The 15,846-nt window shown below is 42.3% G+C and overlaps 1 protein-coding gene across 2 annotated transcripts in view; it reads right to left on the bottom strand.

The window, feature by feature from the left end:
• ZFHX3 (zinc finger homeobox 3) overlaps window positions 1-15,846 on the bottom strand; it is a 235,300-nt gene that overhangs the window by 12,183 nt on the left and 207,271 nt on the right. For both annotated transcript variants that reach the window (XM_047078686.1, XM_047078688.1), the window contains 3 exons: window positions 12,392-12,525; window positions 12,039-12,239; window positions 409-511 (listed from right to left, as the gene is read on the bottom strand). In XM_047078686.1, coding sequence (XP_046934642.1) covers window positions 409-511; window positions 12,039-12,239; window positions 12,392-12,525 — 438 coding nt within the window. The remainder of the gene's footprint in view (window positions 1-408; window positions 512-12,038; window positions 12,240-12,391; window positions 12,526-15,846) is intronic.

The raw sequence follows: 15,846 nt of genomic DNA, 5'->3' as shown, positions 1-15,846 counted from the left end.
GGAAGCTCCTCAACAGACAACAAATCAAGTGCCCCAAAATCACTCACAGGGGCCAAAACTCCCTAATAATTAAATCCTCAGAGAACAAATGCTGAATGGCTTAGAATGGCGAGTCATGCATGGGTATATTGACTGAGTCTCTGGTTGTTTACTTTCTCAATGTATGGTCTAAGGGGACATGTGTCCACCAAAATCCCACTGGTTCTCACCTGATTTTCTCTCACTTTAAACAATTTGAACAGTGTACAAATACATGCCAGGAGTCAGAGTATAAGTGCCCCTCATCTCTTGATCAATTACATTAACCTTAGGAGTATTGTCAAGGATTCTTGGCACTCTTGCTCAGTGAAAATTTTGACCCAATATGTCATTTTCTTTGCATTTCTAGGGGTTAAAAATGACACTAACCAGGCTGCTTTCCTGGCTCCTCCAGATTGGAGTTCCCGTCTCGATCTGGAACAGCTGCTGGGAGGAACATGCTGCTGGGCATCACCATCTCAGGGGTGGTCACCTGAGAAATAAGAGGCAGAGAAATGAGGAGAGTCAAATGGAGAGGAAAGAGACACAAAACAGGGAAATGTGTAAAAATTATTTAATAAGCAAAATTAGCCTTCACCAGTGTAAAGCTGGAAGTGTCACTTTTCATAGCTCACTGAAGATTCATGTTTATTAGACAAAGCTCACATCAGTCAAAAGTGTTTCTACGGTTACATTCTGGACATAATTAGCAGTGCACACTTGAAGAATAATCTTATTATTAATATTTTTCCTTTATGCAGAATTTTGACTTTGATCACTGACAATGTTTTGTCATGGGCTGTGAAACTTCTTGTGCAACCAATTAGGTAGATAAGTTGAAAGGCCCACCTTAAGCTGCTGAAAACATAATAAGGGCCCTAATTAAATCATACCTAGTAAAGTACACTGTAATCTTGAAGCAGGGAGCATTGTAGTACTGTTTTCAAAATGTATTCAGGCAAGAAGAGGAGGGGAATGAGAGCGAAGGAAAGGGTAAGAAGAAGAGAACAGAACAAAGAGAAGGCTAAGGACACGCAGACACATTGGCAGATCCTCCAGGAAACAACATTTTGTAACCCTTTAGAAGCTAGATCAAGTGCAAACGAGCATTTCTTATGACTCACTTCAGCCAGGATTTCCTTTGGAGTCTTTGCTCGAGGTACTCAGAATCATTGGGAAGCTCTGGCCAGTGTCCCAGCCACACAGGGTGCCTTGCACAGCATTCTATACCAGGGCAGCACCACCTTGACCGTGGCTATTGTTTACTAATATAGCAATTGCAGAATCAGCCTGGATCAAAAGAGCTGTAATTTTAGATCAGATCCTCAGACACTTCTCTAGGCTTCTCTGCCATCTGGCTGGAAGTCTGTCTACATAAGTTATCATTTACCCGACATTAATGTGATAAGCAGCCCTCAAATCCAACGTAAGGATAAAACGTTCTTGATTTAAACAGAATATCCCTTTGCCTGCTACAGGGTGGAAAGGTAGTAGGCGAAGATATTGCTACATGAATTAGAAATTATCTCCTGTTTGATGACAGCCTAAGAAATGAGCTGAACAGAAACTGGAGTCACACCCCTAGCCTTTCTACATGGCGTCCAGCCCTACCTGAAGGAGTTATCTTCCCATGAAACACAGGTATCTCAGGATCTTTACTTGCTGTTGCAAAGACTGGAACACCTATATTACTGTTCAAAATATTTTAAATAAATTGTTAATTTTTTAACGGTTTAAAGATCCTGGCCTTGCTCAAAATAGCTGCTGACATGTTCCCTAGAAACATCGTGACAGGCTCCAGTCCTAGGGGAAACCCACACAACAGTCCCCATAAACACCAAAAAGGGAACACCTCAATACCTTTCAGGGTATTAGAATAATTTCAGCAGTTCAGATGCTGATAAGGTGCAGAAATTAAGCAACAGGCGCTACGGAGAAGGGTTCTGAGAAAGCTCACGTTTATGAAGAGCAGGTGCAAGGCAGGTGAATGTGCGTGACAGAATTCCTGCTCCCAGACATCTGCACCCTCACACAAAGCTCGTCGGCAGCTGGTTAAGGCTAGCTGTTGATGAATCGTTAGGAATGGAGCAGAGATTGCCAAACTCATTCCATCTATTTTCTTTTTAATAGAAAGCATTTCTGACCAGTGTGGTTGGGGAGTCCAGCGGGAATCCAAGAAGTGAAAGGTCACCGATTAATTTATAGTCTTCAGCCAAGGGGGAGCACGAGGTTGGGGGCAAGAGGGGGAGAAAGGGAAAGGAAAAAAGACTCCCCCCCACCTCCTTTCTCGGTTGTAGCTGCAGGATCAGTCCTTTCCAGGGATCTTTAGGAATTATGAAAAATGAATCATGAGAAATAAAAAAAAAAAGCCCTACAGAGTAAAAAAGAATAAAATTATCTAACACCTCAGCTGCACATCATTATAGAAAACTGTGGGCTTTTTATACGCATTACAGTAAGGCAGACATCCCCTCTAACAGACTCAGTACGACGGATCAGTAATTGTTTTCATACACTTTAATTAGAAAAACTCAGATGGCTATGAATAATAATGGAAAAGAGAGACTTTTGCACTTGAAAGGTTGAAGTCAATCAAGTGTGAATGACGGCAAAAAAGAAAAAAAAAAGACACCAATTCATCAGCCCTCTGTTGTCTCGCCGCGACTTTAATCATAATTCCTGATTGGGATTCAAGAAGGCAGTAAGCAGAGGTTCTTTGTCTGCCTTCACCTTCCATCAATTAACTCTTCCCGAAATATAATCATCAACCTCACATGCTCCTCTGCATCTTAATCTGGGCCTCCAAACCTGTAAGTCTTGCCCCATATGTGTTTAAGTAATTACTTTTATCTACCTGCATCTTCTCATCTGTAGTGTCCTCAAATTCTCTGGGGGGAAAAAAGATTTGGTATATAAAATTTTGATGGGCAAGAAATTCCCAGGAGGCAAAGAGGAATCTCCCTAAAGGGAATCCTGAGGATCTAGAAAGTCTGGTGGGGTGTATCTGCACATATGTCTCAACACAGAGATGGAGAATGGAAGCCTCCTTCCTGCACAGGCTACTGGAGGGCCCCAAGGCAGCCCTCAGACACTAAAGTTTCTGTGCCTTTGTTCACTTGTCTCTCTCCTCCTACTTTCCAGAGCTTCTCACTCAAACTCTGCATGCTTTTTTTGTAAAGAGCCACAAATACAGTCCTGCCAACAGCTCACTGAGGAAAAGGAGAGTTGGCCAAAGGCAGAGTTCCTTCGACATCTCCCTTGGCATCCCCCTCACCCCCTTGTTTTCTGGTCCTATATGACTACCAAGTGGCGTGGAAGGTTCAGACTCTCCTAGCCACACCTCTGATGGGTAGCTGAAAGTCACTGGGAAAGGCAGTCCCTCAGGTGGGCTGAGCAGTGTTCTGTGAAGACCCTCCCTTTCGCTAGGTGCACTGGAGCATGTAGGTGTGTGAGAGGACACAATCTGACTGCAGCATAACCAGAACCATCCCACATGTGCCCAAACCTCAGACACCCTCAAATAACAGGATGGCACCACCTTCCCCTGCAGAGAAAACACATGCATGCATATGCTCTCTTTCCTCCCTCCCTCCCTCCCTCCCTCCAATCTCCCTCTTCCTACTTCTACTCCAGATTCAAAAGCCAAACGAAAAGTTTCAGGTTTGGCCAGATGACAACACAATTGGTACAAAAAACTATACTTTCTCCATGTCACTATTCCATCCATGTAGATTGATTTTTCTCATAATCTATACATCCATCAACACTGAATATGTTAAATTATGTCCCAAATACTCTATGTATACAGGAGACCAGAGACTATTAAAACAGACTTTTTTTTTTTTTTTAGGTTATAGTATTTCACTGATAGATTTTGTGTGTGTGTGTTTTTAAATAATTTACTGTCAACTTAGCTAACATACTTTTAGCCTGGCCTTGGCCATGCAACAGGCAATTCCATGGTAATCTTCTAGATACCACATACGTTCCTGAGAGTCTTCAGAGTTGATGGGAATGCAGGAAAAAATCACCTTTGGAACTGAGGTAGTGACAGAAAAGTGGCTGTGAAATCTTCTTAAGTAAATAGGTCTCCTATATACAAGAGAAATATGGAGTTCCGCTCTGATGCCAGAAATCTTGAAGTTGAGGCAATTCTCATAAACAACAATAGAAATAAAAGAGTTCCACACTGACGCTGAAAGTCTTCAAGCTTAAGCAATTTCAAAACAACTTAGTTGTTGAGAAAGAAGGGCCTCAAGTGACTCTGCTTACCCATCCATTTGACCATCATTCACTAGATATCGTACAGGGTCCCTGTATTGCACGCCTGTTAAGATATGGTGAGACAAAGTCCCTGTGCCCAAGAAGCTCACAAGCCAGAATAAATAACCTTTCAGAGATCATAACCTTAGAAAATCTGAGGAAGGCTGCAGATGCCTAAAAACATACTTTCACACAGAAACTACTACAGATCATTTCAGGAAATCACAGGCTCCCTAGAGAAAAATCCATGGACTCAAGTTAACTGTCCTTGGACTACCAGGAGAGGTGACATGGATTCATAAATACCTAGTTCCCACTTCTGTTTGGCTCACCATTGTTTCGGATTATGACTTGATTCTTTTCAAAGCCCCAAGGACACTCCTTATAAAACCCAGAGGGTTGGATGTGGGTCTGGCTGCCACTATGACATTTGGGAGGGACCACTGGTGTTTATTGTTTCTCGGTAGAAGAAGCTAGAGTTATAAGGAGCTCTCTCGCTTCCTGCTTTCTCCAGATCATGGATGTGGAATGGCCAAATCACCCTGAACAGCCAAGGGGTATATACCATGCTAAGTTCTCATGGGACTATCCATGCAAATTTACCACTCAAGGCCACCTTGTCTGACTTAGACCGATACAACCAACGTGTTCCACACGCTGGAAAGCAAAGATACTATCCCTACACCCTTGCCATTGCTCACCTAAGTAGGGGATCTTTCTAAAAGGTTCACTACTCCAAGTGAAAAAATACGTTTGACAAAACCTAGACTCCTAAGGAACCCTCAAATCTTTCACTTTTCAGTAAAAATCATTAGAATGAACCACCTCAGATAGCAGAAGGCGGGAAAGCCTCAGACACAGGCATTCCTGATGCAGACCTGGCCAGTCTCCGCGTCCTTGTAAGTAAGGAACTGCTGAAGTTCAAACCCAGATGCTTTGGGAGCTCAGCATTCTAGCTAGTGGTATGTCTGCAGGCTGCAGTGGGACTCAGGCTGCTCACTGCTCCTGCACCGGCCACCACGGGAGCCTGTCCACTGGTCTCTGCACTTCTGCAGCCAGCAATCCAGAGCACCTCCTGGCAGCAGGGCTTCAGAATTGTTCTCCTTTCCTTTACTCCCTCCCAAATGTGCCAGGCTGGGCACTGGCCCACAGAGGCTAGAGGGCCTGCTTTCTCTCTTTCTTGTTTCCTTTCTAAATTGTTTTCTATGTGGTTGTCTATCTTTGTGTGCGTGTGTGTGTGTGTGTGTGTGTGTGAACCTAAAACTCGTGAGGAAAAACTGTAGGGCCATGTTCACATTCATGTGGGCCAGAAAATAACATAGCCCTAACCAGAGTTTAAAAACTAAGAATAAGAAAGACAAAAATAAAAAGGTGACTAGAAGAACAGGAAACACAGGAATAGTTAACACACACACAGGGTGACAGAAAAGAAAGTTGAGAAGGAGAATGGATTGGAGAGAAAAGCTTCATTAGACTCAGAGAGGCAAGCAGTGGCAGTATACCAAGGTCACTTCTAATTTAGACCATCTAATTGGCAAACAGGCTCCAAATGGCTATCATCTCACAGGGCTTGGAATTAATGAAGCCCGATTATTTTCATTACCTTCCTCTGAGATAGAGACAAAGTGAGAGAGCTGGTACCCAAGCAGGTGCAAAAGCCCCAGGGCTAGTGGCCACCCACTGCCCCAGTTGGGGGGGGGCAGACAGCAAGACTGTCCCAGAGGCCCATAGATGCACAGGGAGACAGACAATGACTGAAAGAAGTCACAGTACACAAACTATTGCTCCTGAGTGGGGGGTGCAGAGGGCAGGGAGAGAAAAATGGGGTGCAGGGCCAGGAGCAGAGAAGGGAAACCTGTGCACAAACACAAAATACTGGATAACTAAGAACTACCAAAGGGAGATAAGATGAAGAGCTAGAGAAAAAGAAGTTCCTGGGCTGCTCAGGAGCCTATCCCCATCTCCACTATGAGGTCATATTGTGGTAAGCGACAAAGGAACAAAAACAATTTCCCCATATCAATGCTCCAGGAGCCCAGTGGTGTGTCCTGTTACTTAGAAGGACAGTGATCAATTGGCGTAAGAGTATTGAAATGCATAGTAGGTGGTCCTTCCCATTCTTATGGAGGGGCCAGGAACATGTCCCCCCTCAGCCTCAACCCTCCTTCCCCCAAAAGAGTAGGAAAAGGAGGGTACAGAACAGGAGCTCCTACATCCCCTCCACCAATTTGAAATCTCTACCTTCTCTGTAAATAGGTGAGAGTTCTGTGGAGCCGACACTGGTAGCAGCCTGCTCGGTCAGGTCTGGAGGGGCACTTGTCTCAAAACCCTTAGGCTTTATAGATTTGCTTCTTTGATATGACGTGTATAAAAACACTCTTTGGAGGTCTGTTTCCAATAGGCCAAGCAGAATGAAGTGCTGCGGGTGCAGTTTCCATAGTGGAGAACCAGAGCTGTGATTGTTCCCAGTGGAGAATATTTTCAAGCCCCTTCATCGGTAAGGAGAAGGGGGCCCATGGAAGACACAGATATGAGATGCAGAGCATAAGCAAGCAGCTGTTACCATAGCAACAGACATATTAGACACTGCAGGTTCCTGAAAGCTGTCTGATAAGGTATTATTAAATGAAGCCTCCTCAAAACACTCTCCATTTACAACTGAACGGAAAGACATTGTGTAGAAAGTAATCTATTTCCATTTATCAGGGTGAAATTTACTTTTAGAAGAACTGAAACCCAATTCAAGCCAAATCTTGTGACCTTGGACCCAGACAGCAGAAAATGTTTATCCGAATTTATAGCTTTAGATAACCGGGACATACCCAACGTCTATCAAGAATTGTCTGTGTGGTAGATTTTGCCAGCTTTTCCTATTCTACAGCCAACTGCAGCTAATAGTCAAACCATTTGACAAGGAAGGAAAGTCACTCCTCTTACCACCATTCATCCTGGCCACTTGGGGACAAAGCAGACATAACTTTCTCCTTTTGGAGGATGAATGACTATACACTGGCCATTCCTTAATGATACGCTTTTGAAAACTGGAACTCTGGGGCACCTGGGTGGCTCAGTTGGTTAAGCTTCTGACTTCGGCTCAGGTCATGATCTCACACTGTGTGGGTTCGAGCCCCACGTCGGGCTCTGTGCTGACAGCTCAGAGCCTGGAGCCCGTTTCAGATTCTGTGTCTCCCTCTCTCTCTGCCTCTCCCTCACTCTCTCTCAAAAATAAACATTAAAAAAAAATTTTAAACTGGAGCTCTGATTTGAGGGACATTTCTCATCATGCTGTTTTCAGAGTTTCCTGTTCCAGTTGACCAGGAACAAACAAACATACAGTCAGAAAGTCCAACCAATGCCTTCCCATGGCCAATTTTTTAATATATTTACAGTAAAATGCCCTCCAGGAACATGATTGTCACCGCAGGCTTATTATAATCACTTGGTTATAAAACAATTACAAATTCCATTTTAACACCAAACTTTTCAGAGGAAGCACAGTGGTATCTGTTTTGATTAAGGAGGGCAAACTTCAGTCCTCAAACAGGATTATGGATTCCCCCTAAGCTACAGCCACCAATTCTCCTCTAACCCTGATTGCTCATCTTTTCCTGCTGAACTAAAGGATCAAAGTGGAAATACTTCATCACCTCAATGCAAACCATCCTCAGAGCTTGAAAAACCAATTCAATACTGACAGCCAGGCAATAACTCCATCTTCTAATGCAGACAGAGGGTATTAAACCATCTTTACATATACCTTTAAGAGCAAAACCCTCATATGATTATATTTCTCATAACTTTCAACTTTGTTTCTGAATCCACTAACTTTCTCTTGCTGCTAGCAAAGTGACTTCCTAGAATCAGAACCTTTCCCACAATTTGCACACTTTTCAGAAATGTCTACATTTCTAGTAAAAACAATCCCATTTATAATTGCACCAAAAATAATGAAGTACCTAGGAATATACTTAACCAAGAAGGTAAAAGTCCTGTACTCTGAAAACTTAAAACATTGATGAAAGAAACTGAAGACGACACCAAGAAATGGAAAGACATTCCATGCTCATGGATTGGAAGAACAAATATTGTTAAAATGTCTATACTACTCAAAGTAAGCTACACATTTAATGCAATCCCTATCAAAATACCAACAACATTTTTCACAATCATAAAATGTGTATGGAATCACAAAAGACCCTGAATTGCCAAAGCAATTCTTGAAAAAGAACTGAAGATATCACAATTCCATACTTCAAGTTATACGGCAAAACAGTAGTAATCAAAGCAGTATGGTACTGGCACAAAAAGACACACAGTTCAATGAAACAGAATAGAAAACCCAGAAATGAACCCACAGTTATATGATCAATTAATCTTTGACAAAGGAGAAAAGAATATATAATGGGAAAAGACAGTCTCTTCAACAAATGATGATGGGAAAGCTGGGCAGCAACATGCAAAAGAATGAAAATGGATCGCTTCCTTACGCCATACAAACATTAAATCCAAAATGGATGAAAGACCTAAATGTGAGAACTGAAACCATAAAAATTATTTAAGAGAGCCCAGGCAGTAATTTCTCTAACATTGGCTATAGCTGCATTTTTCTAGATATGTCTCCCGAGGCAGGGGAAATAAAAGACAAAATAAACTCTTGGGACTACATCGAAATGAAAGGCTTCACTTCCTTCCAGTGAAGGAACAAAACTAAAAAGACAGCCTACTAAATGGGAGGAAATATTTGCAAATGATATATCCAATGAAGGGTTAGTATCCAAAATATGTACAGAACTTATATAACCTAACCCCCCCCCAAAATAAACCAATTAAAAAATGGGCAGAAGACATGAACAAACACTTCTCCCAAAGAGATACAGATGGCTAACAGACACATGAAAAGATGTTCAGCACCACTCATTGCCAGGGAAATGCAAATTAAAACTAAAATGAGATACCACCTCACACCTCCTAGAATGGCTACAATCAAAAACACAAGGAACAGCAAGTGTTGGCGAGGACATGGAGAAAAAGGAAAACTCAGGCACTGTTGGTGGGAATGCAAACTGGTATCGTCACTGTGGAAAACAGTATGGAGGTTTCTCAAAAAGTTAAAAATAGAATTACCCTATGATCCAGTAATCATACTACTGGGTGTTTACCCAAAGAATACAAAAACACTAATTGGAAAGGATATAAGTATCCTTATGTTTATTCCAGCATTATTTGCAATAGCCAGACTATGGAAGCAGCCTAAGTGTCCATTGATTGATGAATGGATAAAGAAAATGTGGTATATATACACAATGGAGTATTCAGCCATATAAAAAAAAAAAAACCGAAATGTTGCCATTTGCACCAACATGGATGGGTCTAGAAAGTGTAATGCTAAGCGAAATAAGTCAGAGAAAGAAATACCACATGATTTCACTCATCTGTGGAATTTAAGAAACACAACAGATAAACAAAGGTGTAGGGGGAGGGGGGGAGGGAAGGAGGGAGGGAGGCAATCCAAGAAAAAGACTCTTAACTATAGAGACCAAACTGATGGTTACCAGAGGGGAGGTGGGCGGATGGGGGAAATAGGTGAAGGGAATTAAGAATACATTTATCATGATGAGCACTGAATAACGTATAGAACTGTTGAATTGCTATACTGTACACCTGAAACTAATATAACAATGTTAACTATAGTGGAATTAAAAAAAAGAACTTAAAAAAAAGTCTACATTTCTATAGAAAAAAATCTCCATTGTCTGCTGTGGGGAGATAAGGTACACAGGGGTTTCAGTACAAAGTACCAAGTACAACCCTTTTAGGGATCATGCTTCTCCTATATAATTATGTTGTCAGGGATTCTTCTAGAACAAGGTTTATAAACCTGGTTCCATGTATGAATTTTAAGGTATTCTTATGCTCCCTGGCAGTATACACAGTTTTGTATATGCAGAATACTCAATGGTGGTCTTAACAGTGGTTGTCCAACTTTACTGTGCATAGAATAACCCAGTAAGGCTACAGAATCACTTTTATTGGAGTCTCTAAAAAGGTCGAGAATCACTGCTGAGAAGGTGCTAGTTAGTGAGTAACATCAAGAAATATCTTAGGGATTGGTACCCCAGGAACACAGTAGTTACATGTTGTCCTTGAAGACTCCGTTGGTAAATGAAGAAGATTCATAATGACCACCAGACTCACTTATGTGAAATGCACCTCACTTTCACTGTTATAAAAATATGACAAACAATGTATATTTGAAATATAATTTATATTATAGTCCCTAGGGATGTATAAAGGAAACCTACTGTTTAATGTAAACCAGTCATACAGATTATTATAGGCTCATATTTTCTAGACCAGGCTTATATCAAATAGGAAAAATTATCACCTGAGGAGAAGAAAGATGCCATTAAGTACTAAAAATGCTTCCCATATCACTTTGTGTTCCTTCAGGCTCTTATGGTTCCAGGCCATCAGTGGGAAGTGTGATGAGGCCTGAGAAAATCCCCTTGTTATTTCCAAGGCTGGTGAGAATGCCAATACCTGTAACACAGAAACCTACCCATCCAAAAAAACGGTCTCCACTCAGAGAATCTTTACACAGTGTTCACCAGTCTATCTGAAAACACCCACGGAAAGGGAATTTATACTTGAAAGATCTCTGAGATGAAACTTATGCTGGGTCACCTTCAAGTTTCCTATTGGCTGCTAAAGTTCTCTTGATGCATTAATTATATGTTCCCCACGACTAAACATCACTTAGAACATTATTCATTCATCTTGCATAACCAAATGGAATAGGAAATGCCTAGAGGTTATATGTTTGCCTGCACGTTATAACATGGAATTCTGAACCGACTACCTCCCTGGGAATCTGTACATGAAAAGGCCATCAAATTAACCTATTACTCCACTGTTGAAATAAGTTAGAGGTGAGAATAATTCTCTTTGGTAGTTTTTCCTCTAGTAATCAGGAATGGGCTTGCACAGCAGCCCCATCACAGATAGAAAAGCAGGATATTAGTATCACCTGTGGAATTTGGAAAGTTTTCACATTACAATTAAATCTTTATGCTAACCTTTTGGGCCGAGCTACAGTAGCCACTTAGAGCCATGCTTTTAAAACCTGCAGGTGTAGCAACAGCGTGTTGAAAATGCAAAGCCCTCGTCCATGAGTCAACACATGCTATCCCACTGACCATTCTCCTGCTCCGAGAATTCAGATATTGGCTTGAGAAGTGCCCACATTACAGGGTCACACCCCTAGAGCTGGAAAATGTGGGTTCAAATTTCAACCCTACCACTTACAAGTGGCATCAAGTCAGCTAAACTCTCTGAGCCTCAGTTTCCTCAGCTGTTAATGTGAACATGTCCAACTCTTTATTTTTTAAACAAGGCTGTTGTGAGGATGAATTGAGACTAACAGCAACCTAGAACATGACCAACTTATTGAAGGTTTGCAGAGTCTAAATAACAATATCTTTATGTAAGTGGTTAGCTAATCTCTGCATCAGACCAGGAGGGAGGATAATAAGGGAAGGTGGAGAAACACATACACATTCAATGCTTTGGGCTACAGTCACACCATGGTCGTACCCAGTCGAAGGCAAGTACAGAAGAACAGAGGTCTAGGGCCATTTTTGATATTTCCAACTCTACACTGGCTTTCTCACCCAACAAAACAGAATCTCCTCCATGTTACTGCGTCACCTTTGACCTCAGGAAAGAGAAGCCACAGGTCTTGCTGCCGGCTGCCTTACCGTCATAATGAGTTTCTCCACGCAGTCAGGTGCCACGCTGTGGAGGTGGGTGAGGTGCAGCTGGAGGTGGATCTTGTTGTTGAGCATGTCCTGGCACAGGGGGCAACGCAGCATGGGCTGCACGGAGTGCTGCGTCATGGCGTGCACCCGGAGGCGGTTGACGTCGGCATTGCTGTACTTGCAGTAGGGACACTGGTACATCTGTGGGGGATACATCCACCCCTCTGGCTGAATCTTCAGTTCCCACCAGTGCCTGTGTCTGCCCCAAGCCCACCCACCCAAAAGTGTGTTCCCCACTGGTGTCTAGAATGCTCTCCCCCTCCCCCAACCAGCAGAGCCCCTTCCCGTCTCACCTGCTCTGATTTGGTCTCCTCTGTTGTTTTAGGTCGCTTTGAAGAAAGAGGAGATTCTGAGCTACCTGTGAAGGAGATGCGTTTGGAGGTCGCGGGAGAATCTGTCAGCTCCTTCTCTGCTTGGCTGGACGATGCTGGAAGGAAAAGCAGAAGATGCGATACAGCAGCCAGACCAGGCCAGCTCCCAGAGGGTTTGTGTTGGGTGAAAATCAACATTCATTTATAGCACAGGATTTTCTTGAAACACCAAAACTCAAGTAGGATGAGCATCCGGACTGACTTATCAAGCACACTGGAAAAGAAGCAAGTGTTCCTTTTTCCCCCATGAATTTCTGTCACTACTTTAACAACTGAATGCTGAGAAAAAAAAAAAAAAAATATGGACTAAAAGGCTCTGAGTTGGATTAAGCTAAATTCGGTGTATTCTGACTTCCCCCCAATCAAGACACAATCTGCTGGCCTATGGGGGCAGTCGGGTTGAGAGTGGGTAGGGAGTCTTACCAAATGGCTAGTCAACCTGAGTACCCAGACACACACTGCTTTCACAGAAGTCCTCAACTATGTGAGCTCAACTTTATTTTCCCAGCTCTTGGAATCACAGCACAGCACATCACAAGAGACATGACACATGTGACCTGAGAAAGGTTCACATGGATATCCGCATATAAATACTTGGGGGGAAAAATCAAGTTTGAGTTTAGCAACCTGCTTTTGGGGAAAAAGTAATTGAAGAGTGAAAGACGTAGGGCACGAATCCAACATATAATCTAGCCAAAGCTCCAGACACAAGCGTTTATTCTGAGTAGGTGGTAAGAGGGAAAGTCTCCTCTCTGCTTGCCCAAACCACGCCCCATTTCACCAAAAAAACAACCAAAACATTAATGAGGAGAGTCACATGAGACTTAAGAAGCAAACAGTAGGTACAGAAATGTGGGTGGAAGGAGTTCTCTGAAATACAGAAAAGGATCTGGAAGAATTTGATGAGAAAACCACCGGGTTAAAGGTTTAACAAGGATCAGCAGTGCTTCTCCAGCGTAAACACAAATCCCACCAGGAGTGGATGTGGTCATTCCAAAACCTGGTCAGTATCTAAGGATGGTTCTCTCACTTCTGAACACAGAACTTCCTTTTTCAGAATTTTGCTACGAATGATTTTTAAAATCCTGAAAATGGTCGGGAGAAATATATACCCATTCCCCTCATTGAAAAAGAATTTGACTTGCTATTGTGGTCCTTGGTTTAGAAAGCCTAATTTTTACTCGTAAGTGCAAATGCTGTCTGTATCACCCAGTCTAGTTACCTAGCTTGTGTTTCTACTTTAGGCTCAGCTTTGAAATTTGTTCTGATGTGGATACCAAGATGCTCTCATTATAGATGTGCTTTTTAATAAACAATTTTAGAAAATCAATTTTATTCATTAAAATCATAAGGCCACAAATAATTTTGAAGAAAGAATTGCTAAATGCAGGAAATATTCCAGGAAGTTGATGCTCTTCCCAGAATGCACATCTTGTGACCTTTAAACCCCAGTATCTTGGTAACCTGGTCTGCATAAGTTTGTAGGGCATCTATTATTTAAAAAGTACAAGGACAAGCATTTTATATACAGACCCCTCCTCCTCCCAACACACACATTCATAACAGTACTTTAATCTGTCTCGAATCGACTTCAAACCCATTTTGCTCTTAATGGGAGTTATTCATTTTCACTTGAAAGGTAATACATGATGGCTGGATATTTAATGTGATGGAATGGCTGCCGATTAACTAGGTGCTGTAACATTCTAGACCGGTTCCCCCATGGCCCACTTCCCATCCCCTGGCCCCTCAAAGGAACCCTGTGTCGCAGGTTTTCGACCTCAGTGTGATGGGCCCCTGCCTGAACACTACCACAACAGGAGTCCTTAACTAATGGGTCAGGGAATTAAGTGCCCCCTGACTCCCAGAAGGTTCCTCATTCTCCATCATTTTTCATTTTTGCTTACTGATTATCCTCTATATATTAACAGTTCAAAAGCATTCTACAGATGGGGTGAGAGGAGGCATTAAGTGTTACTTTATTTGGTTCAGCCATCCCTTCCCCAACCCCTTCCCTATTTCCACCTCCGACCTGTAGGCATTAGTTAGGCTCTGCACTTATAGTTAGGAAAGAGCTGCTACCCGCTCCTCCTTCCATTAGAGGCAAACCAAGATACAGATTCCATTCCAAACACCCACTCCCTGTCTTTTTGTTAGTCTGCCCAACCTGAAACAACATTTTTCTTTTATAAGACCATGCCATCATCTTGTAAATGCCCTCAGTCTGCCACTAACACCCTTTAGAAAGGTGGTCAAATGTGCAGTTGTGAGGCCGTGTGGGTGGATGAGCCCCAAGGAGGAGACCACCGAGGATGGGACCACCCAACTCATCTCACTCACTGGGAGCTGAAGGGCAAACATAGGGTAGCCCAGTGTGGCATTAGCTTCCTTGTCTGACCAGAGCCCACCCTCTTCTTTCAGTGCTGAATGAATGATGAATTGTGATGAGGTTGCAGAGGTGAGCATTCTGGTTTCAGAAGCCACTATCCTTTCCCCCTGCATGGAGAGGGGAACTTTTATTACTTTTTTTTTTTTAATTTTCAAACTCCTTAACTTCTCTGGAATTGTAAAGCTTCCTTTGTCAGCTCAAGCTAAGGAATCCTTATAAAGTGTTTTAAAAAATAAAATTGGCACCCTCTCCCTCATACCTCTTTCTCCCCAGTAATACACCAGCCATGCTGTAATATGAAAATGCTGCACCTGCTGGTGTAAAAACTTCTGGAGCTCAACTTCCTTCTATCCTGGACAGCCTGCATGTTTATTAGATCAGATCTGTCTAGTAGTAGACATTAGCCACCTGCAGCTCACTAGTTCACTTCCTAAAGATAAAGATGTGCCATTCTTAGAATCTATTAACACCCAGTTACAATCCCATTGTGTTTCCCTGGGTGATATGGGACTGCTCCTAAGAGTTAGGTTAACTAGGCCAGCAGCTCCCTCCTAGCTTGACCCCCAATATTAATATGTCAATCCCTATCAAGACATGGCACCCATGTCTTTATACAATTTCTGTAGATGTGCCAACAGCTATACAAGTTCTCCATCAGCAGGCTGGATAAGGGTTTACTACAGGCCACAGACAGTCTGAAGATTTCTCAAGCTGCTTCTCGCTGAACTACTTCAAAAGGGCCAGAGTCTTAAAATCAATTTCTATTTTAGTTCGTCACTAGCATACATTGTAGGCCTAAGTAAATGAGGTTGTATGAATACCAAGAGAGAAAGTATTGTGGTTTTCTGCTTTTGAAGACTTTTCTAAACTTTAACTTAAATTCTAGGAGAGAGTCTAGGAAACATTATTTAAAAAATCAATTACTGGTCACTTTAAGGCCACTATGACATCATAGTAGTTAATTGGAAATACACGCACTTCAGAGACA

The sequence above is a fragment of the Lynx rufus genome, unplaced genomic scaffold (genome assembly GCF_022079265.1).
Source record: "Lynx rufus isolate CCGP_SWC_20201006 ecotype Redwood Valley unplaced genomic scaffold, mLynRuf1.p SCAF_16, whole genome shotgun sequence".
In the NCBI taxonomy this organism is placed as follows: Eukaryota; Metazoa; Chordata; class Mammalia; order Carnivora; family Felidae; genus Lynx; species Lynx rufus.
Note: the sequence above shows the minus strand (reverse complement) of the source record. Positions and strands in the feature narration are given on the sequence as shown.